This window comes from Passer domesticus, chromosome Z, assembly GCF_036417665.1.
Source record: "Passer domesticus isolate bPasDom1 chromosome Z, bPasDom1.hap1, whole genome shotgun sequence".
NCBI classification, from domain to species: Eukaryota; Metazoa; Chordata; class Aves; order Passeriformes; family Passeridae; genus Passer; species Passer domesticus.
In genome coordinates, this window is record NC_087512.1 from 52373090 (window position 1) to 52400661 (window position 27572).

At 40.0% G+C, this 27572-nt stretch overlaps 2 protein-coding genes across 10 annotated transcripts in view; one reads left to right on the forward strand and one right to left on the reverse strand.

The window, feature by feature from the left end:
- The window catches only part of MCC (MCC regulator of WNT signaling pathway), a 183348-nt gene extending 179076 nt beyond the window's left edge, over positions 1-4272 (forward strand). For all 7 annotated transcript variants that reach the window (XM_064403762.1, XM_064403763.1, XM_064403764.1 and 4 more), the window contains one exon: positions 692-4272. In XM_064403762.1, coding sequence (XP_064259832.1) covers positions 692-872 — 181 coding nt within the window. In that variant the 3' untranslated portion in view covers positions 873-4272. The remainder of the gene's footprint in view (positions 1-691) is intronic.
- DCP2 (decapping mRNA 2) lies at positions 3295-26141 on the reverse strand. 3 transcript variants are annotated; one of them, XM_064403770.1, is made up of 11 exons: positions 26011-26141; positions 20552-20703; positions 18741-18868; positions 18231-18329; positions 15933-16085; positions 14228-14340; positions 14013-14120; positions 13146-13269; positions 12509-12619; positions 11100-11151; positions 3295-10475 (listed from the first exon to the last, which is right to left on the reverse strand). In XM_064403770.1, exons 1-11 carry the CDS (start codon positions 26061-26063, stop codon positions 10312-10314), a joined length of 1257 nt encoding a protein of 418 aa, XP_064259840.1. In that variant the 5' UTR covers positions 26064-26141; the 3' UTR covers positions 3295-10311. The 3 variants fall into 3 exon arrangements, with proteins under 3 accessions (XP_064259840.1, XP_064259839.1, XP_064259841.1); XM_064403769.1 differs by lacking the exon at positions 26011-26141 and adding an exon at positions 22300-22534; XM_064403771.1 differs by lacking the exon at positions 26011-26141 and adding an exon at positions 20806-20961.
- Positions 26142-27572: the final 1431 nt, after the last annotated feature.

Below are 27572 nucleotides of genomic sequence, written 5' to 3' on the forward strand. Positions count from 1 at the left end.
CTTTGCTTTGGCTCCAACCTCAGTGTGCATAATCATACCTAAGTTCCATTGTTCAGTCAGAGCATTTTTCTTGTACTGTATTTGGATGGCCTAGGAATATGGGGAACTGTAGCTGCCCTTCCTGCAAGCAGCCTCTGATTCACTATGTGGTTTTCCTTAAATTGCATTTAAAAGCCTTTGTGGTGAGAAGCAGCACCATCCCAAGCTTTCTAACCCAGTCAAGGTGGAGGCACAGAAGCTACTCAGTAGCTACCAGATAAGCACAGGATGCCATCCTCTGAATGTAAACCTTACTTCTTTAAAATGAATAATGCAAAATCAGTCCTTGACTTTCTAAGCAGATTCTGGCCATGCAATGTTTTTATAATTCACATCTGATCTCATATCTTGACTCATAAACAGTGGTATAAGAGGTCGTCAACAGCAACCTCTGTCTGCCTCTTTGAAAGTTTTCTTTACCAGTTTACTGGAAAAGGTGTGTGCTTCCCCCAGGAAAGACGGAAACATTAGCATTCATCTGGATTTAGATCAGCAAGGTTCGGATCTAATCCATTTTAAAGCACTGCTAAATTTTGGAAGGGGATCAGCCTTTGAAATTCCTTGAAGGTGGGACTTTGGATTAGATTTTTTGTAGCACTTACTCTGAAACAAGCCTATTTGAATTACCTTGTATGCCTTGTGTTTTTAACAGCAACTTGGTAGCAGCTTATGAAAAAGCAAAGAAAAAGCATCAAAATAAGCTGAAGAAACTGGAATCACAAATGATGGCCATGGTGGAGAGACATGAAACCCAAGTAAGAATGCTCAAACAAAGAATAGCTTTACTGGAAGAAGAGAACTCCAGACCACACACCAATGAAACTTCACTTTAAGTGCATCTTTTTAAAGGGTGCTTAGTGCCATTACAGCTTTCTTTCTTTTGGAGGTTGACTTTTAGGTAGCTTCAGATGTTAAAAGCTCTGATTGTCAATGCTGACAAAACTTAAAAGTTCCTTCTCTGGGATCCCAGAGAGGTATCATGGGGATAATAAAAGTGTTAACCTTAAGGACTGTTTCATAATGTAAAATGGCAGTGCCTGAATTATAATGCTATAATTGTGTACATTGTCTGTGTTGTTATGTCTGTATTCTCTTCCATTTTATCAGTGGCCCATGGGTGACAGTGTCACACAGCAGAATAACTCATGTTAATAGGTTTTCATTTGGGTAGTTTGGAGATCATGTGGAAGATTTCCCAGTCCCTGAGTTCTCTCTGCACCCAAGTCCATAGTGTACCCTCATGACTCGCTGCTGTGGTTACACCACCAAAGAGGCAGCTGCAGAATGGGGATGACAGCCTGGCTGGCTTTTTCTTTGCACCCTGCTTGCAATTCTGCTGCTCACAGTGCAATCAGGTAGGAAAACTCCTGTTGATTTGGGAAAAAAACAATAAAGTGTAGTTGCATCTCTGACAATTATGATAAAAGTGTAATTCTTACAATGCATAAGAGGGCCAAAGGCTGTGGGTTTCACCATGCCGCACAGACAGTCTGTGCCAAGAGTGGGTAAGAAATTACAGAAGACCTCCTGGTATTTATATTGCATAGTGTTTGCAACTACTTAGCTTGCAACATAGAAGATGTTTTTTCTTCCTATATACACTATATCCAAGGTTTTGTTTAAGAAGTTGGGCCATTTTTGTCATGTGTGTTGTGCTTACTACAACTTACTGTGATCAAGAGGTAGAATGTCTTTTTTATACTTTCTTTGACCAAAAATAGGTACTTAAGTAACGTACCTGTTTAATATTGAATACATAGGCACAAAATTATAGATGTGTAGATGTATGGATATCCAGCCACAAACAGAATGTGAATGATGAAGTTTTACAGCTTTCCTAGGTTAGTTTTTGTTACTGCTAACATTCTCTTGTTTAAATCACATATTACTGTATTACCAAACTGACTGAAGTGCAAATTTTGGCTTGTTAGGTTAATGAACATTAAGCAAATCATGGGGATCAGGTTGATTTCTGTGGGGGTCAAAATACAGGAGTCTGCCATAGCACCTCTTATATTCAGAATTTGCTTTTTTTTTTTTTTTTGACAGAGTACGTAAAAACTATGTGTTTTAAAAAGCCAAGCTATAGTCCCTTCACTGTGGTGGCCTGCTGCTGTGTTATGCCTCTGCTTTGCCTTTTCCAGGCTGATTTTCAGTGAATCTGATTTCAGGAGATGCTTATCATTTTTGCTTTACATGTTGAGTTGCACCTCAAGTTTTTTACTAGTGAATTTGGAATTATGATAACTTTTCTCATTTATGCCTCCCATTACTAGTACTAAGGAAATATTTGAGAGGACTCTTTTTGCCTGCTGTTGAGTTAGGTCAGACAACATAGTTGTGGGAACTTGTGTTCAGAATGTGGCATTATTGTTAAGTCTTGTTTACATCTGGAAGTGTAGCAGTTGGTTTTCCATCTCTTACCACTGTAGCTGCTGTTGTCTTCTGTCCTTAGAGTAGTCATTCCTACTTCTCTGGAGTCTAGTACATCATCCACAAAGCCAGCATCAAATGTGGTTGATTGCAACAGCAACTTAAAACAATGCTGATTTCAAAATTTTTAGGTAGTGATGTTCTGGTTTTGATCAGTCCTCTTTCTCAGAATAATTGTACTGTTTAATTTATAATGTGACTAGAAATTATTGCAAGTGAGTCTCTTGAGGGGGAGGAGGCACATTGATTTCTTCTGTCTCTGTTGTTCTGCTTAGCAGTCCTCTATGGTGTTTTCCCTTTTCTGGCCCAATTTTCTCACACCCAGGAGGGTGGGGGTTTGCCATCAGCTTCACTGGTAGCTGAGCACACTTGTTCTGAAGAATCACAAAGTATCCACCATTGCTGTGGCAAAAATGCAGTTACATTTTGGTCTTCCAGCATCTGAAACACCCGTATGACTTGAGGTCACCTCAGAATGTCCATGTGAAATACCTTCCACTGGAGAGGACAGAACTGAGCTGCCTCTCAGACTCTTCTTTTCCCCTATTTTGATTAATGGAATTACAGAGTGGTTTGGGAAGGACCCTAAAAATCATCTTATTACAATCTCTTTCTGTGGGCAGGGACATGTTCCACTGAACCAGATTGCTCCATGCCCCATCTAACTTGGCCTTGGACATTCAAAGGATAGGGCAGCCACAACTCCTCTGGACAACCTGACTCAGTGCCTCAGCACCCTCACACAGAAGACTTTCTTCCATTAAAAAATTCAGATACTCAGGGGCATAAAAAGCTGCAGCCTCAGTGTTTTTTCCACGCCTGACAATTTGCTGATTATTTCACTACATTTAGCACAAATCTTCTGTGCCAACTGTGCTCTAGAAGTGCATTAGAATAAATTATAAATCATCAGTAAATGTAAACCACTCCCATTTTTATTCTCATAAAGGTTGTAGATGAAAAAGCAACACTGGTACCATCTAGCCTCAGCAGTAGCCATAGTTTGCCAGACCACCAGTTGATTTATTTGCCTCAGCAAGCAGCTACTGCATCATTTGTTAGCATACTGGAATGGATCAACTGGGAAGTGGTCATAGGTTTAATGTTACTGTGAAAACTGTTCATTAGTGATAATCAGCTTCAGCTCCAGTGTACCCCATTAAAATGGCACCAACCCTCAGAAAAAAATGCCATATAAACCTCAAACTCCTTTTATGCAACTTTGAAGTACCTGCACACCAGAAATACCTGAGTGTGCAGTGCACCGTGAGTTACAGCAACTTAACTCTCTTGAAACTTGTTGCAGAAATAATAAATTTGCAAAGCAAGAAAAAAAAAGGTGATTCTTGCCAATCTAAGTCCATTCATGAATTAATGATTGGACTTTTTTCATTTTCTTAAGTCACCAGAGTGAATGAAACTTTGTATTTTACAGACTGCTCAGAAGAAATTAACTTTTTTTCTAATTCTATGATGTATAAATCTTCACCAGCTTGAATGTACTGTTAGCTTTTGCTAAGCACATGTGACTTAAGTTTGCATTCATGTCATATTCTATTGGTTTTGTTAGCGTTTTCTCCTCCTCCAGTGTACTGCACCATGGATTGTAACTTGAGAAACTTTTCACTTTACTGAATTAGCTTTCAATGTGTTGCTACCTTTTAGTCTCCAAGCAGCTGTAAAATAGCTATTTTGTGTTCATTTGATATAGAATTGTAAAAACTGCATTTATTTATACAGAGGCATTTATAATACGTATTTTACAAATGTTCTTATATTCTGAATAAATTTCTAATGCTGTTTCTTTGCCTTGGGAGTTGTTTCACCATGGTTTGTCACCTTACTGTTGAATAGGACTCCCTGAAGGCACCTTTGCACAAAGATACCTCATCTCCAAGCTAAGTTACTGAGGGAGATGGTTTGACATTGTCAGTGAAGTTCACTTAACAGAGCCATGAAAAGTTGTTAAGAATTTAGATCTGGCCACAGGTTTTACATCAGTACCCTCTACATCTTCAATGAACACTTTATGGAAATGGAAGGGCATGTGTGAAACTGTTACCGCACATCCAAATCTTTTCATAACAAGTTATGAAAAAGAAAGAAAAAGAAAACAAAATACTCAATATTACATAAATATTCTAAAAGCACTGACTGAAGTTCACATACTTCCTTTCTTCTGTTTGTCTAACACATTGGGGTTTTTTTTGCCATTGTGTTGAACGGCATCCACCTTTACAGCTGACTTTAAAAAATAACTTCTGTCTCCTGCTAGAGGAGATATAATCACTGCTGGCTTAAGGCAACATGTAAACATTATACAGTGAAAGAATAACCGGTACCAGCAGCAGAGGCATCACGTTCCACAATGACCAGCAATCCTTATATTCATACTTCAGTACTTCAATATGTTTATTTATAAAGTAATTTAATTTTACAGAGGAAAAAATAACAATACAGAAGAAAATGTTAACTTAGTTATAGTCTCCTAAATGGTGTGCTTCAGTTTTGAATCAATTTATAACAAACAAAATCACAATCATCAGTACAGTAGATGTTACAGGTAGTTACAGATTCTACTTAATACAATTGAAGAGCTGACTAATGCAAACTTTCTTCAAAAGAACATAATGAAAGTTGTATAAAATCTGTAATAATTTTAACTTTAGCTGTATGTACTTTCTACTTAATGAGCACCGATGTGCCACTTACACACAGAGGAAAACAGATCGAGTTCGCGAGCTTTAACAAACAGGAGGAAGACATAACCCTTCATGCCTGAGCCACACCACAAAGCACTGGCTCCTGTTTTCTGCGAGGCATGCAGTGCTGCCCTGAAAAGTGTCATTGTTTGGAAGCAATACCCAAGTCTGAGTCCTGGAACATGAACACTGATCAAGCATTCTGCCTGAATTAACAACCCCACACCTTCTTCTGGGGGTCTGTTTTGCTTTTTAATGGTAAAAGTGCCTTGCAAAGCCAGCTAAACTGCTCCTCAGGGATGAAGTTAGACTTCCACATAGTGCAGTGCCATGCAGACACAGTAAAGTTCTGTTACAAGTATTGTCGTGAGAAGTATTTGCTGAGAGCTCTTAATCATGCAGTTTTTTGTACATTTTCTGATAACAAATTTATGTACCCAACCAGTAAGATACATATTTCATCCCCACAGTTTAGTAAGTTTGATCAAACATGCTTAAAAAAATTTGCAAAGTTCTTCTCGTCATTGGAAATGTGTCATAGAGAACTGTGTTAGCAAGATGTGTTTTCTCAAAAAGCTATGAATGCCTTATTTTAAAATGATTAATGCTCCATGAGCTGTAATCATTTTCTTAAAGGCACTGAACTGTAACCCATATTGGAAACAAGAAGCTAGTTCTTCTGATCAACAAATAAATGCTTAGAAATTACAAAATACTTTGTTTTCAGTAAAATCCATAGAGACCTTTCCAAAATTAAACATTCTGTACTCTGTGAAATGTTAGCAATTACTTAAAAGGAAGCTTGTTTTTTTCCTGGAAGAATTGAAAGAGGACTCAAAGCCACTTTTGACTTCCCAAAAGCACTCAGAGCTGAGAACATTTTAAAGATAAGAGTTTCTGTAAAGCTGAATCTGTACAAAAAGTTAAGTCTTGCTAAAATTAACATTTTCAATGCAAAGACACACCCCAAGTATTTCGTTTCATTGTACTCCTACCAATCTGGAATAGTTCCTCTGGTACAATCTTGAATATGGCCAATGTCATTGTTGTTTAATGTTGACTTCCTTTTAAGTTCACAAGCTACATGAAAAAGTGAAATGCACACACAGCACAAAACCTACTGCATCTATCAGTGCTTACATATGGGATTAAGAACAGTGCAAATACTAGCATTTAGCCTACTTCCATTCTTGACTACACTATTGCTATAAATGCATATGAACAAAAACCTATTACGGAAGAGTTTCTAAGTCTAATTTACTGTAAAAGCACCTTCAGTTAGTTTGTATAAATTTACCATATCTTAAATAATTTTGGTTGTTTCAAAAGCTGAAATATTGTAATAACAAAAACAATTTGAAACTATGGAGTTGTGTATAAGCACCAGATTATTTAACATTTACAGTGCAAGACTTAAAATTGGTTTATTTACAGAAATCAATATCAACAAGAGAGACTATTCTACCAATTCTCAGTAACTATGAGCTTCTTAACACATTTAGAATATAACCTCCTAACTTCAAACATGAAGGCACCTGGCTTTACCTCTGGAAAAGAAACCTGTTGCTCAGAATTTGTAACAAAACCCCAAGTATCTGAGGATTAAGGAACCCCCTGACCCCACAAGTGGGCAGCCAGTTACCCCTGGAGCAGCAGTGCTATCTTGCACCACAGGATACTGGAGTCTGGATTCTTAATGTAGACTCTTTGATCTTCACACCATAATGGCATGAGTGCAAAAGCAAATCACCCCATTAAGTAAAGGTTGGAAGAACTGTGTTCTTATCTGAAATTACAATCTGAGAGCAAGTATGTTAGAAGTAGCCAGACCCGAAGCCTGCCTTGTTTTCAAAAGGAACTGTTACATCTGTAACTGCCACAGGTAGGTGAAAGAAAAATCACTAAGTATTGTTCTCAAATCACCAAATTAGTTCAGGAAGGCTGAAGCACAGCACAGAAGCCTGGAACAGTGATTAGGCCCAAAAGTTCATTAGAAACAATTTATGCATGTTTGGTCTAAAGAATTTACATTGTGGTAAAAAATAATACTCTGTGCAATAAGTAAAGCTATTTCCCCCCTCTCCTTCACAGAATTACTGTTGCCAGACTTCAAACTATGCAAAACACAGTTACTTTCAAAAGCTGGATGATTGATGTACATCAAGGAGCTGAAGTCAGCAGCACTTCAGTCACTTAACTAACTGGGCAGGCCACTCTTCAGTCCAAGGTCAAAGTATAGAAGCATTCTGAGAAGACATGCTAAAAATTTCAAGCTAAAGCAGGGAGTTGATGTTGTACTAGAAACTGCACACTAGTACCAGATTCCTAGCACCACACGGCTGTAGGATTTTTGCTAATATTTGTTTACTCTGCACGTTGATTCCAAGAACACTGACTGACTGTTTATTATCTGAATAACCCCTAACATGGCAGCATTCTCAATTTGACAGTGTTTGTTTTTCAAGTATCTCAACACCAGCTCTCAAAGTTGGACATGCACACAGTTCCTATTTCCCTGTGTCTAGCTCCTGTAAAGTAAAAACTCACAGAACTAAAGCCTGTATCTCACTTGCAGTATTTCTTCACTGTTTTATGGAAGATAATGTAAACAGTACCTCTAAACCTAGAAGTACAATTATAAAGGGATGGTGAAATAAGAACATAAACAACAGTAAACAAAATGTTCACGGTGCAGGGCATGTTGGAGCCCACCAAGTGGATCACATGCCACCACATTTACATAGTTTTAGGATAAACCTTACTACGAAAGCAGAAAGCAATGCTACTACAGGAAACTGTACCCTTATACAAAGAAGTAAGTTATTGCATATTTATCACATTTATTTGCAACTCACATTAAGGCTAGGTTTACTAAAATGAATGACATATGTATAAGCTTCATTTTGGGTTGCTTAATGAAGCAACCAATGTCTCTTATACTGAACCAACCTTTCACTAAGAAGAAAATATTACACAGTAAACAGAGGGCAGCCAGCATCTGCTATTCATAGAACATGCTTCCATTGTTCTAAAGACTTCCTCTTGCCTGGGACAGGACTTCCCAAACAGAAGACAGATGCTCCAAGTTCACTGTTTCATCAACATCCCCATTATTTCACAGAGCACTAAATTATCTATAACTAATTCATCTGAAAAGTCAACTTATTTATAAAAAGATTTCCACAGCCCGTTATTTAATTATGCCTTAGGAGAGTCCTATTAGCTCCACAGGCAGTAGCAGCCTCAGGATATGATACAAACTTCTGCCTCACCATGAGTAAAGGCACTTTTGCTGGGAAATCAACTAAAATAGCACAAAGAAGTAACAAAAGATTAGTTTTCACCTGAAGCTGAATAACATAACCTCCTCCAGCATTATCCTACCCTCTCAATTACTCTTCTTTGTCATTGTATGGCCTTTGGATACGTTTAAGAAAAAAAAAAAAAAAAGTGAGTCAAAGCTAGATGGAGCTATTTCACAATTTGGTCTTGAAAAACAAGGCCCTCAGAACCCTTGTCCTCCAGAAGGAGGAAATGCTGTAGTCCATATCTCCTGTTGACTGATACAGAAGTTGAATGCTCCCATGGCCAAAATTATTACAGCATTAGAGTTCCAAATCACCTGGTGCCAGGCAGGTGAATAAACCAGGAGAAAGTTCTAAAGCTATTTCTGAGGAAAACACTAGGTAGGGTGTATGAAGTAGGGTGGTTGAAGGAAGACCAGGATTTTGGTTTTGGATGACATATATGAGTTGCATAAAAACTCAGTGCATGTAGATACACTACAAGGGTGTAGTTCATTCAACCTATCAAGTTATCAATTACCTCTATTCTAGAGAAAAGTCCATTTTTAAATCTATCACAAGCTGTTGTGACAAATTGTTTCAGTGCATTTCTCTCCACTGCAACACAGATGCTCAAAACCCACTGACCTGTAGGAGATGTAACAGCCCATCACCCCAACTCTTACAGGTCTTTTGTTCCTCCCCTCTATCTCCACCCCATCTTTCATGTTTTTCCTAAAAAAGCACTGTAGCTGAAAATGACTGAGGCTAGATCATTTAAATGCTAACTGCAAGTGCAATTCAATACTACTGGATATATACAGAGCAGATACACCACACAAGAGATCTGAGGACAACAGCACAGGATACAATACTGAACACCCTTGGAACAGTTATTGGAAGCCTGATTAAGCTGTTCAGTGTCACACAATGCCTCTATTACCCATGCACCTGCCTTCCTCCTCAGTGAAATCTACAGAGGCTTATTTACATTCAGTATAAATTCTACACAAGCTACCTCTCACAGACAAGGTTAAGCTTCTCTTTTTTTCGCAAGCAGCTGCTTTGTAACTTCTTCTTATGCAGCTGTGGGCAGTGCACAAGAGCTAAGTTAGACACTTTGAAGGGCTGAGTTTTACCCAGTTTGAGTGTCATTATTGAAGACCAAGGAAGAGTAGGTACAAAAAGTCAACAAGCTATATATTTGACTCAAATACTAGTGATTGCCAGCCAACGAAAACTATCAGTGTGAAGGAGGGAAGGTATTTGGGGCAAACAATCAGTACAGAGAAAGGATGACAGGCTGAGACTAGGTTTGAAATGTGCAACTTGGTTTCAAAATCACTAGGACAGAGCTGTCCTCTGAGAATTAGTTTCATTGCCACTGTGTAATATTGCAATGTTCTACAAAATAATGACAAACAAGTCCAATAATTTACATCAGAACAGTTAAAAGGTTAGCAAGCTGGTATAGTCCAACAGTTAAAAAAAAGTCAATGACATTCTACAAAACACACGGCAAGTTACAATAAAAAAAATTTCAAACCACAAAAAAATAAAACACAAGTAGAAAGAATGCCCTCTAATGCACAGCTAGGAACAAGTGAACTGAACATTGGAAAGGTACTTTTGTGGACAAAGGCTAGACTGCATTTAAAGTGCAACACTTGACTATGCCACTCCCATACTGCAAAGAGAACAAACCTTTCCAAACCAGCAGTCAGTCCCTGCATTGCATTCAAAAACAAACAAACAAAACAAAATAAAAAACTCCTGAGAAAGAGTAAGGCTGGATAAGAAACCCCCTCAATTGCAACAGGCAAGTCTAATTCTTATTCATAATAAGTTTGCTGTCAGAGGTCAAAACTTCTCATTATGGCATCATGGTCAAACTTGAAACTCAAGAAAGCTCTTGATGAAAAAACAAATTTGTAATGGCCATTGCATGCCACAGAATGTCCGTCTACATGTTCTGGCAGCGCATCTTCGCTGGAGCAACACATCTCATGTGCTGCTTCTGCTTAAAGAGAAAATAGTGTTAATAAAAGTATCTGAAACAACACAAAGCCATACCTCAAACATATATTCAATTAATATTTATAACAAAACATGTATAAAAAGAAGAAGGTGACTCAACCAGCCATATTTAAAAGTTGTCTAGAGGCTAGAATAAATCTTCAAATTCACAGCAATCTGGAAACACTTTCAACAGCCACATACATATATATATATTTTACACATATTTCTCAATAGCCATTTCTTAACAAGGAGAAAAAAAATGGCACTGTTTCCTGAGCAATAGGTAAAGAACTGTGTGCACTCTGCTGCAGTTTATTACTAGCAGGACAGAAAGCCTTAAAGCACGCTCAATTACCAGCACTGTGTTGACTCAGATGCTATTTTTCTAAACTAGCTTTTAGTTACTTTTTCACTCAGCCACCTGGTGTATATCAGGCATGCAAGACCAACATGAAACAGTATCTTTTCCATTAAAAAACAAACAAAACCTCAAACTACCTTGGAAAAACATGGTTTTATAATATTTGGAAGGTTGGCATGAGGAAAAGCCCTCAACCATCATTATTCAGGTGCCTTCAGCCTGTAGCACAGGACAGTGGATGAAAATTCTGACTGCACTTGCCTGTTTCAAAGTTATCTTGAAGTCTTCTTGGATTAAGCTTTTTTTCACATTTCTGGTGAAGAGAATAACCATACATTACACATTTTTGATAAAGAAATGGCATTATATTTAAGCATCATCTAACTGGCATGCTTTGACACACCCCACATCTGAATTATTTTACCTCTAACTCAGCTTTAATTCTGTCACATTACTTGATGTAGCAAACATGCTTTAAATCCACAAGTCTTTCAGAATCATTCAAACTTTTAACAGTCACGAAAACATTTCTAACATGCAGACTTTTAGGGGAAAATTTTGTTTTGGAAGGACCTTGCATATGATGGTGTGTAATCAACATTGTGCATGCATAAGCAATGAGCTTGTCCCAAAAGAGGCAAGGGGAATGTATTTACAGACGTGCTGCTACTACCGATTAAATTAACATGCTTTAGCGACACAAAACTCAAAACTCTCCAGGGAGGAATTATTTTAGCCCCAGGTATTGCTGCTGTAAGTACAACGATGCAGAACAAATATGGCTCTTTGCACTCTCTCCAAATTAAGAGTCTCCTAGCCTTCAAATTACATTAGAAAATTATCACTGGACACAAAATATTTAAACTTTGAAAGACGGACCATCATGAAAACACAAGTGAAACAGAAAAAGAGAAATATTTAGAAAAATTTGTGAAAAGCCTGAAAAGTAACTGTGGAGCATTAACAGTTATCTCAATTAAGATCTTACAGATTACCATTACTGTTTTTCCTATCCATCTAAATTTGTGGGCAGTCAATTCACTCTTCTACACTCAAACATAACTAATAATTTCTTACTGCAGTAAGGAATTTAGGACAAGTTTATGGTTTCTGTATGTTTACATGAATAAGAGAAAGAAGGCAATAACCACAAGCTAGAATGGGAAGAATTTAGTTTAAAGCCTGTAAACAAAAAAAGAAAACCTAAAGCCTGGACAAGCCAGCTGAGCTACATAGAGAACTGGGGGTTCACAGCTGCACAAGAGCCAACAAAGTATACTGAAGAGCCACAAAAAAACAAGGAATCCAAAGCACATTCTACTCTAAAAGAGAGCACAGCCCAGTGAGTCAACTCCCACTGAGAACTGGATAAACACAATTAGTAACTGCAAGGGAAAGTAAAACACAAACAGTGTGACACTGGAATTTACAAACTGCTGTAACCAGCTCTATGTTATGATTGAAAAGCTATATGAGATTCTGGCTTGTTTATAGATGTATATGCATACAAGGTAAGAAATGTTATATATCTACAAACATACATCAAATACTCTGACTAAACACACTCTTGATAGATAGGCACTCTACTTTGTTTCAGCAGGATCTTGTCCTGGACATTTGTTAAGCATTACTGGAACATATTACTGACACAGACTCTGCATGTTTCTTACCAAGTTATGGTTTTGCTTAACTGGTTGACTGTGCAGTCCATTTGTTCGCTTCTTTTGGCTGGAAGTGTCTTGATTTTGCTTTCTGCCATTGTTCCTCACGCTCTGACTCTGCTGTTAAGTCCAAAATAAGTAGAGGGAAGAGTTTAAATGGCAGAATTGGACATCATTGCATTGACATTTCCTACGTAGTAATTAAAACTTCAAGTAACTTCAAAACAGGTAAACAGTTTCTTTTGCAGAAAAATGGAAGCCCACTGAAATTAACAGAACACACACTCAAGCTACAGGGCCATCAACTGTTACCCATTCTCTCTAGTACTGAATATGACAGAATTATTACACAATTAATTCCATTCAGTGAATTTCCATGCACTAATGCAGAAATACTAGATTCCAGCAAAACGGCAAGTATTAATTACTATCTATACATGAAACAACACAAATGCTACCTGATACCACCACTTCTAGTGAGATAAATCAAAGAATTCCCAAGAGTATTCTCCCATTCCCACGTCTCTATTTTTGCATTCTCTGGAGACAAAATTCATTGGTTCTGTCCTAGAGAGGAAACCCTTATGAACAAAGACATCTGTTTTAAATAGTCCAGATGCACATGCTTGCCTAACAAACAGCCTACCTTTGTTTTCAAAACTTCAGACATCTCAGGATGATTATATGGCTTCTGTGGCTGTTTTGGCTTCACCAAGTGCTCTCCTGAAAAGCCATCTGTAAACACCTGTTGACTACAGCGAAGTTTGGATCTAGTGCAGGAAAACAAAGACAGTTCACAACACAACTTCAAATCTACTGAGAGCAGAAGACAAATATGAAAAAAGTTTCTGCTTTTTGAGAATAATCTGTAAGAATCTTAAGTAACCTAGTATGGAAACTCTAATAATGCTCACTGCCATTTGCATTCTCCACAGCCAAGAGGCCAAGTCCACATTAATATTTGCCCTGTTGTTCTCAGACTTGGTGTTGCCCTGGCTCAGATTACTGAAGTCCTCTCAAAAGGACTACAGCTTTCAACATTTGCTCTACCCCTTTCCACTCAGCTGAATCTAAAGCCAGCAGCACATGTTCCCCTACTGATTCCCACAGGTTTTATCCAGCACTTCTTAGACTACTTTACAGTCCTGCTTTGGAGAGACCTATTTTTCCTGTGCAGAAGTGCCAAAAAATATTGAACTTGAAGCACTGGAAGTTATCTACTTGTTTTAGCTTCTGGTTTTTTTGATTCCCATAAACAAGACTGAGGAAATAATCTCAGTTCTGACACCTGTGTATCAACACATAAATTAAGTTCTCACCATACTTACAAATCTATGATATACATCTATGCTTATTTTTCTGTTATTTACCTATTACTGGAACACAAATCCTTGGATAAAGAGAAAAGAACAAGCAGTATGTATATAATTGCCACTGTATAATATTATCATATTTGTATGACCAGTGTTTTGTAAGAAAGAATATAGAGATGTTAAACTGACCTGGTTCTTACCTAGCTTTTTCCAAGTTGGGCTTAGAAGGTGTGCTCCCTGCAGATGACAAACCATTGTCACTGTCTGAGGAATCTCCATTCCTTCGGGAAATCCATTCCCTCAATGGCCTGTGAGCAAGGAGTAGTACAACAAGATCTACTTACCAAAACAAATCTAAAGAATTTGAAGTTGTCTGAAAGACCCTGGCCTAGCATTTGGTTCATCTCAAACATACCTGATGAAGGGAATTGCCATAAAAAATTTGTTAGGCGCCAAACCCAGCTTGGACTTTGGGGTCATGTCATTTCTGTGGCATGGTAATTTGTCAATGGAAAACCACTCAATATTCTAGAAAAACAAGAAATAAAATCAAAATACCCTCTATTGTAGCCATAGCAGATTTTTACAAATGTGTATCAGCCACAATTATTTCCCTTAATCAAAAAATTACCATTGAATACTTAAATTAACGGGCCACAACAGCGTTTTTCACAAAAGGTTAATTAACTCTTTCGACTGCCACTACAGTAGCAGATGGTACAGCACAAAATTGCACGATATCACACCTAAAATATGAAAGGTATTAATCAGTAACTAAATTCTGAATACGAGTTTCATAAACAAACCAACCAAACCATTGCACACAGAATGCCATAAATAAATGTACAGGCTTTGAATAATTTTCAAAAACTTTTTCTTAAAGTGTGATCAATACTGGACTACCAATACCCATTCAAAAGTAAGAAGGGTGTTTAGTTTGACAGCAAGTTTCAGGTTTTAGAATAAAAGAAAAAAAACCATGGCGATAGGATTTGTGTTACTGTTTATATGGTTTTTATATTTATGTTTATATGTATTTATATTTATGTTTTAATAACTAAAACTGTACACTTAGAGGAATGGGGAACAAAATTAGGAACTCTGACCACAGACATTGTAGAAGAATGCACATAAGATTTGCTATCACAGAATGTACTCTGAAAGCCCAAGTACAGAAAAGATGCAAATTATGGAAATAAGTTACAAACTGAACAAGTCTTCAATATAGTTCTACAGGGAGTACAAAACCAGCCTGCCTGGTGGCATTACATCAGATGAAGACAAAGCTTCAAAACTCTGTCATTCCCACACATATGGTCACTGTTCTACAAAGTACCATATTTACTGTATATTTTAAAAAACCCTTAAATTTCATCTTATGTCATATTTTAAAAAAACAGGTCTCTAATGCAAGAAATTAAGTCTTGTCAAGTCAAATATTTTCTTTATTTAGAAAGCAAAATAAGCAAGATGCCCTGTTTAGTGACACAATCTGCATGGAAATATAGCTGTTTTTAACTGAATTGCCATAAAGGAAAAAACAGTCAAACTTCAAGATTACAGATACCACTGACAAAGGTTCCAACAAGTTGTTACCTGAGCCTTTGTCTTATGCTTTCACAATACCTTTTGAAAGCCTAATGGTACACAGTACGTCCAAAATAGTTCCCTTTTTCTGTCCCCTTCCCAACTTCCTCCTTAAAATATACTATTTTTCAAATATGACAGTATTAGACAGGAAAGAAGAAAACAATCCTTAGTTTGTCCTTTGGATATGTCATTTTGATATGGCTTTTGCATGTCCCCAACTAATATTAAACTTGCAAATATATAGCTACATTTGCATCTGTAACTATGAATAATATGAGATAATTAATATATACATCACCTATGAGAAAAGGAGAATTGTATTTTAGCAGCATGCTCTATTGTCTTTTCATGATGAATGGAGATGTCAGACAGATGATCAGGTGAGCTGCAAGAAGTCAACCTACAGTGCAGAGATGCCGCTGGTATCTAGCATTTAAGGTGTTCATTGTGGGTTCATTATTTTACACACTTCTGGCTTTAAAAAGCAACTTCTGCAAAGGTCCTATAGATTCAGACAAGACAGCACATACCCGAATTTCCCTTCTAGTTTTGGGGTTGAATTTTGTGTTCTTGGGAACTCCAGGAATGATGTACAGCCGTGCTAACTGATCATTGATTCGCAGCTCAATGTAGTCCTCTTTGCAGATATAATCTTTTATGTCAAACCCAGTTTCTTCAAACACCTGAGAAGTATTTAGATGAAATTAGTGTATGTGTATTCAGAGTCATTATTTCACAACCTCTTACCACAAGCAAAGGAATGACTATTTTTCAGATACGTCCATGAAAGCTGCTGAGAAAAACAAGCCTTTACACATAGAGGTTTGCTCAGAAATAGAAAAAGGATCTACATGCTTTAGATTTCTCTGAAACTGCAAACCTGTTATGCAAGTTGAAACAATTCTATTACACCTTCATGTAGCAATTTATTAATATGGATGGGGTTAGTTCTCATCAGCTTCTGAGCTACTACTGAACTCTGTAGGCACTGCCAACTGAAGACCTCTTCAATTAGATTTTACACACATGCAGCTTATGGTTTCTGATCTGTGCTGACTCCAGTGAAAGAAGTTGAAAAATTTATTTCAGATAAAAAATAAATTGTCAGTCTATCCACAATGACAATCTCACCTGTCAGAAAAAAAAGATGGTAACTGTCAGGGTCGGCTGTTACTTGTCTCTGCCCCAACATGGGAAAAGGTGGTTCTGGGCAGGCCACGCTTTGAAGAAGCAGTCTGGACTCTCGCTTTTTCGGTCTTCAGTTGTGTTTATTATTTCTTATCTACAAAGTTTTTCTGTCTGTCCAGCCGAGGTCTGATCAGCAAGACAGCCAAGGGCACTCTCTCCCGCCCACGGGGACGTTGTCTTTTTTATAGTGAAAACTACGTACTAGATATTTACCTTCTATTTCCAATACTTTTCATCCTTCTTAGCAAGTACACCTTCACCATGAACCAATCCACACATGCCAACATCATCCTGAACATGGATGCCAAGGAGAAGAAAGAAGAAGGACAGGGCACGCCCAAATCCCTCCATCTTGGGACTCCTGACCGCCATGTATAGAATTCCAAACCCCCCTCTACAAGGTTCAAAACCCCCCTGTACAGTGCTCCAAAATTTTTCCCTTCACCCTGTGATTGCTACTACTATGCTACTTAAACTCTTGTGACCTGTAATTCTTCATATAAGGTTGGCAATTTGCTCCATGAATTAAGATTGAATTTCCAGGTGTCTTTGGCTTCCAGCCAGGGTCTCTGAGCCCCTGCCAGGGCTTTGAGACATCCAGGGCATCCAGAGAGATGTCCTGGGTTCCGACAGGTAACAATAGTGCTGTTCACTAGTGAAATCTAAATAGATTTTTCAAATCAACAACACTACCAAAAGATTTTTTTTTCCCCCACTGTTAATTGTGTCCCCTTTAATGCGTTTGCTGGCATAGCTTGAAGTAAAGAGGAAGATACACTTCATGTAACTTCTTCTTGAAGTAGGTGTCTAGTTTATCCTTGACAGGTATACTTAAACAAAAAAAAAAAAACCAAAACCCTTTGATTTCTCAGATACTGATTCAGTCAAATTGAAGAACACTAAATGCATCATACTACTTTCCCTCACCTTAATTTTCTCTCTCAAAAACTCTGGCTATATTATATTGAATGAACACTGAATTTGTACCAGTAATATTCTTTTACAGGCCATTTTGAACATGCAGCTTCACTACATATCTAGGTCTCCAGGAGCAATAAGTACAGATTATTTTCTTTTTCAGATTTTACTTGTAATATACACTGATTCTTGCTCCTGAAAATAACTGAAAAATGGTGTAACTGAAAAATAGAAAAGTAAAGTTCTTCACAATTTTTACATAAAATTCTACAGCCTCCAACTCAGCTCTTTAGCCTCTTTACAGCGACCAGTCTACATAGGCTAAATTCTCATTTCTCCATGTTTTTAAAGTCATGGTGACCCTTGAAATTAATACACCAAAAGTCCTAAATTACATAAGATTTCCCAAGCACCACAAGTAATACTTAAATGTAAATTCACAGTTCAGCAGAGAACTTTAAAAATAGTACTCACTTCATGTAGCACATTAATGCAAAAGCATGTGAAACATAAACTTTTTTTGGGTTTTATTTTAATATATAACCTTAGCCTTGATTACCATTTTGGAACTCAGAAAGGCACTAAAAGATGACTGCAAGAACAGACTATTTATTCACACGATTTCAGTAACAGGATTACCTAAATGCCTTTTCACCCAACACATATATCCTGATTTCAGCAAAATTTCACTTCTTTATCTTAAAGGAGTTGATATAACTTACCTCTCTAGCAGCACAGTCATGAGGTGCCTCTTCTTTATTTACTTTCCCTTTTGGAAATCCCCAACCAGATTTTGCTAAATAGCCCTGAACCAAAAGAACCTACAAAATACAAGGGAATGCAACTGTCAAACATGGAGGTGTTCTAACCAATTTCATTAAATGTCTTCCCTCCACCATCCCCTTGCTTTCCAAAAGAATATGTTAGCCGCAAGGAAGGAAACCATTAGGTTTTCTGTGTTCTAGCAAGAACTGTGAAATATTTCACAGAATAGTGTAACTCAGAATAAAAAAATAAAATCTGAGAAGGAAAGCACGCAGAAGTGTGTTTACTGACTCACATATTATATTTCTGTACACAGCTACTAATATCAAGCAACTCTCAGATCTCTGCGAATCTGACAACGAATGTAAATTTCTCCAGAAGAAAAATGTAAACAACAGAGAATTACTTCTGCTAGCATACGCCATCCCTCCCTCTAGACAGTCCTTCACAACTATTTCCATACTTACATTTTCAAGTGTCTCATCAAGGATGATTGCACCATAGGTCGGCACTCCCATTTTGTATTCTTTCCACTCATCTAAAACCTTTTGTACATCTTCACCTTGAGGCAGTAAAAAGGGGCAGTGACTGAAGAGTATAGCAGGATGTTAAGGAAAATAAACTTAAGCAGCCAGTTCCAAAGCACATACCGAATACAAAAGATATTCACTCCAAATGTAGAATAAACACTCCCTCCCCTAAGTCCGTTCAAGATAGATTCTCTTGGAAGTAAAAAAAATTACAAATAATCCACTACCAAACACTGAAAGTTAGAGAGCATCAAGTAATTCAGCAATTCCTATACAAAGCAATCTAAATAAATTTAAAACAAAACAAAACAAAGCAAAACCAAGACCAACCAAACAAAAAAGATACCCAAAAAAGAAGCCAACAAAACACACAGAAAAACCACAAAAAAAAAAGACTGCACAAGGCTGACTGTTTGAAGGAGGGTAATTTTGAAAAAAAGAAACCCCATAACAGTTATTTTGAATAGGTATTATTTGCAAACACATTTTCTTAATTTTGAAGTGAGCAAGAGACAGAAAAAAATTCAGTTTCTTGTGCTTGAAATAAATGGGAATGCACTTTTGTCACAATCATTTGTTAAGATTATGGCACAGAATCCTATATTCAGTATTTAGTATGCAAAAAAAATTATTTTAATGACATATAGTTACAGAAATCTTAATTCTAATACACTTTATCAAAACTCACCATGCAGAGGAAATATAAACAACCTCTATAACTCTAAAATTTTGAGAGAAAATTTGCAAGTCCTTAATCAAAGTAATAATATTATATATTACATATATTATACTACCAATAAAAAATACTCCACAGCAGAATACTTAAAAATACACTGCATCAGAACTAATATTTGTGGCAAATATGGGCTAGAAAGGGAAATATGTAATGAACATAAACATCTATTACACTGCATTTTTTCTGCACTGCCTACAATTAGAAGGAGAATTTTGTTGGTCTGAAACTATATTCATAATTTAAAACATATATAAAATAACAGCATAACATCAACAAACAGAATATGACCATATTTTTACAGTTTACTGTTAAAAGCTGTAGTGTTTTGCAGTGAATATATATTATGAAACTAACAGATAAGTATGTTGTGCAGCGAAAGCATCTTTGCTTTCATCTAATAATATTATCCTCAAAGTTAGAAGCAATATTTCAATCTCAGATCAAGAACATATGGGACAAGACTAAAACTAAAACACTTGCTGGATGAAAGCCACAAAGTTTTCTCTAGCAAGGACTAGATAGTACACATTCCAGCAGCCCCTGCAAGCAAGAAAAACAGCTGAGGCGAACCATCTGAATTCAGTAAAAATGCAGTTTCTACTCTACAGAAACTTGCAACAAATACATACCACTGCCTATGGCAGAACACATACCACCTTCAACTTCATTAATATTTATGTCACTAGTTAAATGAAAATTAATAATCTATGGAGTTCAGTTTGAAGAGCACCAACACCCTTGAAACCAACCTAGCATGCAAAGTGCAACTATGATCCTCAAACATCAGAAACACACTGTTTTCCATAGTTCTTTAGCAGTCCAAGAAACATCTCTTTTGTGAGTGCCACAAAGTTATGAAGCAGTGAACTCAGTAACATCACATACCTAGCAATACTAACTTTTAATCATTAACACATGAACTGACATTATCATACTATGAAATATTGTTAACAATATTCAGTTTGCACTTTACCACTGAGACAGAAAACAATCAGAGTAATAAAAAGGATATCAGCTTTAGCAAAGTCTCTTATCCCACACTGAGGTAATCCTGGTGTGTTTTGCATGTAGAAATCCAAATAAAACCAATGGGCAAGTTCAATCTGAAAACACACTCTGATTGCATTGTCTCTCTCTTCACTTGGAATGTGCAAAATAAATCGGCTGCCAGGAAAGAAAAAGAGTAAGATTAGCCAAATCTACTGATTAAATACAGCTAACAATAAAACATTGCAACAGTACAATTCTTGATCCATTAGCACATACCAACAGACCTCCGATCCTCCTCATGTTCCACAAGGACAGTAAAGAGTTTTCACAAAGTAAAATACAGCTTTTAAAGTCAAGAAGGAAAATGGATTATTATGATCTTTCAGAAATATAAATTACAATATACTAAGTAAATTAACTGTTGTAAAAACAGGGAGTGTGAAGACAACCTACTTAAATGGCTGTGTTACAAAAATGAAAGCATTTTTACAAGTCCATTAAATAACATCCGCAAACTCTGATAAGATATTTCAGTGCTATTTTTTCCAGGACACAAGTTGAACATAGTTTTGTTTTTTTTTTTTTTCACTTAAAACCACAGTAAACTAATAATTTACATAGATTTTAAAAGTCAATATGATCCTACAAATTTCCTCAGTCTGAAACTGAACATGGACAACCAGGTTCAGTTCAGATACTAGCACACAGACAGAGTCACTGAGATAAAAGTTTAAGCAGCACTGTGTGATACACCACTTCAGCTAAGCAAAAGAAGTTTTATTTATTAATGTATTTGTATCGAAAGCAGAACTTCCTTTTTAGAAATTTAAGGTCATACACCCCACTGAACTTAAATCATATGATGGAGATCTTTGACATTCAGCTCCCGAGTGCAACCAGCTAAATTCCAAAAGTGCATAATTATCATTGCTCAAAGCAGAAATACTGTATCTTTACTTAAAATCTAACAAATATGAATTGTCACAGGATCTCAGAATTGGTTGGCTCTCTAAGGCACTCTGGCCAAGGACAGAGGCAGAAGGTCACTCTCTCACTGGTGCAGGCACACACCTGATACTCCCCAGGCTTCCAGGCACATTCACAGATCCCCCTAGTACTATGACAGGTCTCCTGTTCCACTCCACAGCCCTGCCCAGACCCCAGACCCTCACGCCCCTCACACAGGTCCCTGCCCCACCAGATGGTCCAGTTTGAAGTTTGCTAGTGACAACACATGCACAAGAGGTCTGGGGAAGGCACCTATCGCCCTCACACCCACAGTCCTGCTGCAGCTGCCTGTGCTCTGCCCCTCACTGCCCTCACTCCCACCACTTCCCCCACAGAGGCTGGTTTCCAGGACACTCATCATAGCCACCCCAGACACTGGGAGCTGAGACCCCTTCCTGGGACTGGCTGGCACTGAGATCTGCTCCCTCACTCCAGCAGCTGACACCTTGCTAATATCAGACAGAACTCCCATCAGCAGCTGGCACTTCATTCTTGGAGCACACATATACAGGGGGTAGAGAGTGGAATTATCCAGACAAAAGTAAGTATTTACTAAGAAGATGTAAGATAGGAGTCAGTGACACTTGGGCAGAAGGGTCAGAGAAGTGTAGTAACTTGCCCAGTTTTACAGCCAAGCTCTTTTATACCCCTTTCTGCCTACCTTTGCTTTGTCCCTCCCTGCTTCTCTTTTCCTGTGGCACTCCTCTCAACCCAGAGTGTGGAATATCCCCCAGATCTAAAGCCAGATCCCCCAGATCCTACCAGATACAAAGGCCAGGCTGATATTCCTCAGAGTGATGCCTATGGTTTCTTGGCAGTTGGTCAATTAGTGCAATTAACATGCTTGTTTCTTGTCATTGTGTCTATTTCTGATTTCTTAGGTCGGTCTCTAAATATATTTTCATTCTGATTCCTCCACTTTTTTTCTGTTTTCCAGGAACAGGTCCATACTCAGATAAACTTGCTGGAACAAACATTCCTATACCCCCTCATCAACCAGTAGCCAGGTTTGGTTTTCACCACTGCCTTCCTTATCATTCCTCTGTTGGTTTTGTAGACTTGTGTGCTTTGTTTATGGATTTCTCATCTTCTTACCATTCTTTTGCTAGGTTTGTAGCCTTTATTTATTTACTATGATTTTATTTCTCATCCTCCTATTGAATTTTCTCACAGAAAAAGGCCTTGGCCAGATACCCTTAAAGACCTTGGCAGGCCTGAGAAGGAGTCTGTGTGAACCTCATGAATTTCAAAACAGCCAAGTGCTGTGCCTCGGTTGGGACAATCCAAGCACAATGTAAAAAGTCTGATCAGAGAACGGATGGAGAGCAGCTCTGGGGAGGAGGATTTGAGGTATTGGTGGATGAGAATCTTGACAGGAGCTGACATTGTGAGTGCCCAACCCATTCTTTTGATGGAACATAGTGTGCACAGCAGATTAAGAGAGGTGATTCTCACCCTTTATTCTGTTCTGGTGAGACTTCACCTAAGAGTTGTGTTCAGCTGTTGGAACTTCAATAAAAGAGGATGGGGACGTGCTGGAGCAAGTCTCTGAGGCCGTTCAGGACCTTGGGGGGGCTACAAGAGAGCTGGAGAGGGGCTTTTTACTATGTCATAGTGACAAGGGGGAATGGCTTTAAAGAGAAAAAGGGGAAAGTTTAGATAATAGAAAAAAACTTCTTCACTGTGAGGGTCATGAATCACTGGCACACTGTCCAGAGAAGCTGTGGATGGCCTGTCCCTGGAAGTGTTCAGTAGCAATCTGGTCTAGAAGATGTCCCTGCTTTTGGCAGAGGGGCTGGGATGAGATGATCTTTAAGGTCCCTTTAACCCAAAGGTGATTCTCCCTTGCACGAATAGCCTTATTCACATCAACATTTTACCACTTCCCAATTTTCAATTGGCACTACCACTTCCAGTTTCTTTTGAAGGCTCTGACTGCTGAAAAGATCCCTTACCTATAAAGTTGCTGTAACTAAAAGATAAGAACTTAAAAGTCTACATTACATCATATCATCTAGTTGATGATATTTTCTTGCCCCAGCACTGCAGCTGAACATAAATGTAAAGATAAAATGTGCATCAGTATCAAAGAGAAGAAAGAATATGCCAGGGATTAGGCTTAGAGAACAATAGCAAAGCCAAGTACAATGATATTTATTAATCAAAAAGTTAACTTCTAAGTTACTTGGAGTGAATGAAGTGCTACAACAGGCATGGCATCTCTAGGTTGTTCTAGGTGCAGCTGCCAGGTGCTGGCAGTGATGGGCTAATGCTGGACACACTGTGGGACACAGCTAGAGGCAGCAGCTGAGATGGTGGTGCCTGTGGGGAAGTGTATTTCAGGACAAAAATGCCAGACAGGCAGAGGAAGTGAGAAAAATACCATGAAACAGCAGTGCAAACACCAAAGTTGGAGAAGAAGAAGGCAGAGGAGATGTCCATCCTACAGTCTTTGGAGTATCACGTGCTGGAGCAGATGGATATGTCCTGAAGAAGCCTTAGCCTGTAGGAGTGATCCCACACTGGAGCAGGGGCAAAGCATAAAAGGGAAGAGCCCCAGAGAGGATGTGTTACAGACTGACCACAACCCTCATTCCCCATCCCCTGAGCTGCTTGCAGGGAAGGAGGTAAAGGAGAGGAAAGGAGAGAATGAAAGGATGAAGCCAACAGGAAGTTTCCCTGGGAAAAACAAGGATGGAGAAAAAGCTCTTTTTCAAATGTTTTTTGAAGTGGGGAAGTGTGTGGCTGGGTGAGCATCTAGCCACTTGAGCAAGGTGAACCAACCACAGTCTGGAAGTCAAAAACGGGGTAAAAGGACTTGTTTACAAGACAAAGGAAGTTTCAAGAAGCTGCTAAACCCACATTATGACTCTGCATATCCACTTCTTTACTCAGTTAAACAACTCCATAGCACAAGGCAGCATGACAAAATCTGACATGGATACCTGTAACTTGCTATTTAACAATACCCAGTAACTGAGTTATGAAAAATCACCTGTCACTTTCTACCAAAATTCCCACTAATATCACATATCGATTGAAGAATGTAGGATATTACAGATATTTTTATAACACATTTATAACATTAACAGAATTACAATACAAAACACCATTTCTAAGACAGAAGATTACAGTATCTTAAAGAAACACAGTAAAACACTGGGACTGATCCTATTACAATTCAAGATTCAAATACCCATGTGCCCTTCTGTCAGTCACCCCACGGAAGTGACACTAACAGGCTGTATCAGTTTTGTAATCACTGCAATTCCTCTCTGGATTTTCTGAAGAAGTCTTCAATCTTGTGTCATATGTGAACAGGGATCTGAGAGGCAAGTTCCTCTCTCTGCAAGGAGCCCAAAGGAGACACAATGGAAACATAAACATGCTTCAGAGGCCAGGTTTAAGGAACTGAAAATTTACATGCCTACGACAAACTCTGACTCTTGCATTAGACAAGTGCAAAACAATACTGAGCAGGACAGTTCTACCTTCCTGTGGTGTTCTCACTTCTAAACATTTTCACTCATTTGAAAATCGTAATTACAGCAGAGGGGTATCTTTCCTCTTCACTAACCTTTTCCTCTTTTACATAAATACCTCATAAGGAGTCCCTTGGAAGTGGTAAGATAGAAGAATTATTTCATGCCAAATATCACATGCAGTTTGTGTCATCACATTCTGGGGATGACAGACAAATGACAAAGTCTGAAGGGCTGCACCACAGATGATCAGAGGTTGAGACTGCAGGAGGGAAAATGCAACTTGGCCCTTTTACAGAATCCACGCTTTACGAAAATTCAAGCGCAAAGCCCCTGGAACAAAAAAAGCATTTCGCTCGGAAAGAACCGACGAGCAGGAGGGGGCAGCTTCACACCGAAGGGTGCCCCTGCGGCTCTCCCTTTCCGCCCGCCGGCGCGCTCCCTGCAGCAGCGGTACCTCCCCAGAAGGGACTCCCCGCGCCCCTTCCAAACGGAACCAGACCTCGGAGCAGCAAGTACCACACCACGGCTGGGCCACGCGTCACGCCAGCCCCACGCTCCCAGCTCTTCTTTCACCTGCGCAAACACCGCCGACGCAGCTCTACGTTTTCCGGCCCAAACCCCGCAAGAAATCCCCACAAACAATGTTCTCCCACTTCCCCCGTGCACTCGGCTCCTGGCCCGCCGCCGGAGCAGCCCCACACCAGGTCCACAAGGTGTCGCGGGCAGCCTTCCCGCCCTTCCAGGACGGATTCCATGGGGAGGGCGGAGCCTCGGGCACTGTGGGAATGGGCCGAGCCTCGTCCTTCCGCTCCCCGGCCGCCGCGGGACGGCCAAAGCCGCCCCTTCAGGCTGCGCGGCCCCGCAGCCCCTCCACGTCTCGAGCATCTCGGGCCCCGCGCCCCGGGCGCGGGCAGGCTCAAGCGCCCTTCCCGCCCTCCGGCAGCAGCGGCACCGCAGCCCTGGGGCCGCCCCCCCGCCACGGCCGTACCTGCATAGGTCGTCCAGGACGCTGCTGGGGATCTCGGCCCGTTTGGTCTCCATGGGGAAGCGCGGCTCATCCCGACGCGGCGGAGGCCGGGGCGCAGGGAAACGGCGGGGGCGGGGCCGCGCTGCCGGGGGGCGGTGGAGCGGCGGCTGCCGAGGCCAATCGGCGCCCGCCGCTGGCGGAGCGGCGGCCAATGGGGCGGGGCACGGGGCGGGCCCGGCGCGCTCAGGTGATCGCGGGCGGCCAATGGGCGGCGCGGGGTGGGGTCGCCGCGAGCGCGCTGATAACGCGGCGCGCCGGGACACGGAGTGGGACAGCGGCTCGGCTCGGCTCGGCTCGGCTCGGCTCGGCTCGGCTCGGCTCGGCTCGGCTCGGCTCGGCTCGGCTCGGCTCGGCTCGGCTCGGCTGCGGTGGAGGGAGGGGCCCCGGGCCTGGTGAGGCACGGCTGGGGTGCTGTGTCCAGCTCTGGGCTCTTCAGCACAGAGAGCCACGGGAGGGGTCCAGCAGAGGCCATAGAGATGAGGATGGTGTGGGCATCCGTGCCTTGTGAGGAAAGGCAGCGGGAGCTGGGCCTGTTTAGTCTGTAGGAGACTGAGAGGGGATCTCATTAATGCCTGTAAATGCCTCCAAGGCGGGTGCCGGGAGGGTGGTGCCCAGCGACAGGACGAGGAGCAATGGCCATAAACTAAAACTCAGGAAGTTCCACTGCAATATGAAGAACTTTGTCACGGGTGGCAGAGCTCTGGAACCGCTGCCTGGGGAGGGCATGGGCTCTGCCCCTCTGGAGACATTCAAACCCACCCGGACGCGTTCCTGTGTCACCTGCTCCAGGTGCTCCAAGTAACCGTGCCTTGGTGGCCGGAGGGCACGGTCTCCGAAAGGGAATAATTCTGTGATTCTGCTAAACAAACCGGCTCCGGTGGCGTTCCCAGAGGTGTCTCCCTGCCGGCAGAGGGTATCGCTGCTCTCTCCGCGGCAGCTGCTGGTGGCCTTGGAGCCTTTGATTTTAGGTAGCAGCCAGTATTTGACGCATTTCTCCTCTTGTTCTTCTCCTTCCTTTGCTCGCCAAACGGCTTGAGCTCCGTCTGGCTGCTCTTTCCCTCACCAACATTGGGGAGAGAAACAGAGAAATGAGAAAACTCGTTGGTTGAGATAAAGACTAAATTGTCTAGTAAGTTATTAGTGTTGCCTATTAAACTATAGGGAATGCAAAAGCTGCACACACAAAAAAGCAAAACCTTTGCTGCTGCTTGTGACCAGGCAGGTGTTCAGCCATCTCCAGCATGGGGATCCATCATGTGTAACAGTGACTTGGGGAGACAAATGCCATCACTCTGAATCTCCCCCCATTTTTTCACCCCACAGCTTTATATCCTGATTATGATGCTGTATGCTATGGAATATAACAAACACTGTGTTCAGCACAAATCCAAAACAAGGCTCCATACTAGCTAACTAGCTCTGCCCTAGTCAAAACCACCACACAGAAACACCAGTCCAGCATTACCCTGAAGACACAAAAAGTATGTACATTCACGGTTACTGTTAGGCACAGAGAGATGTAT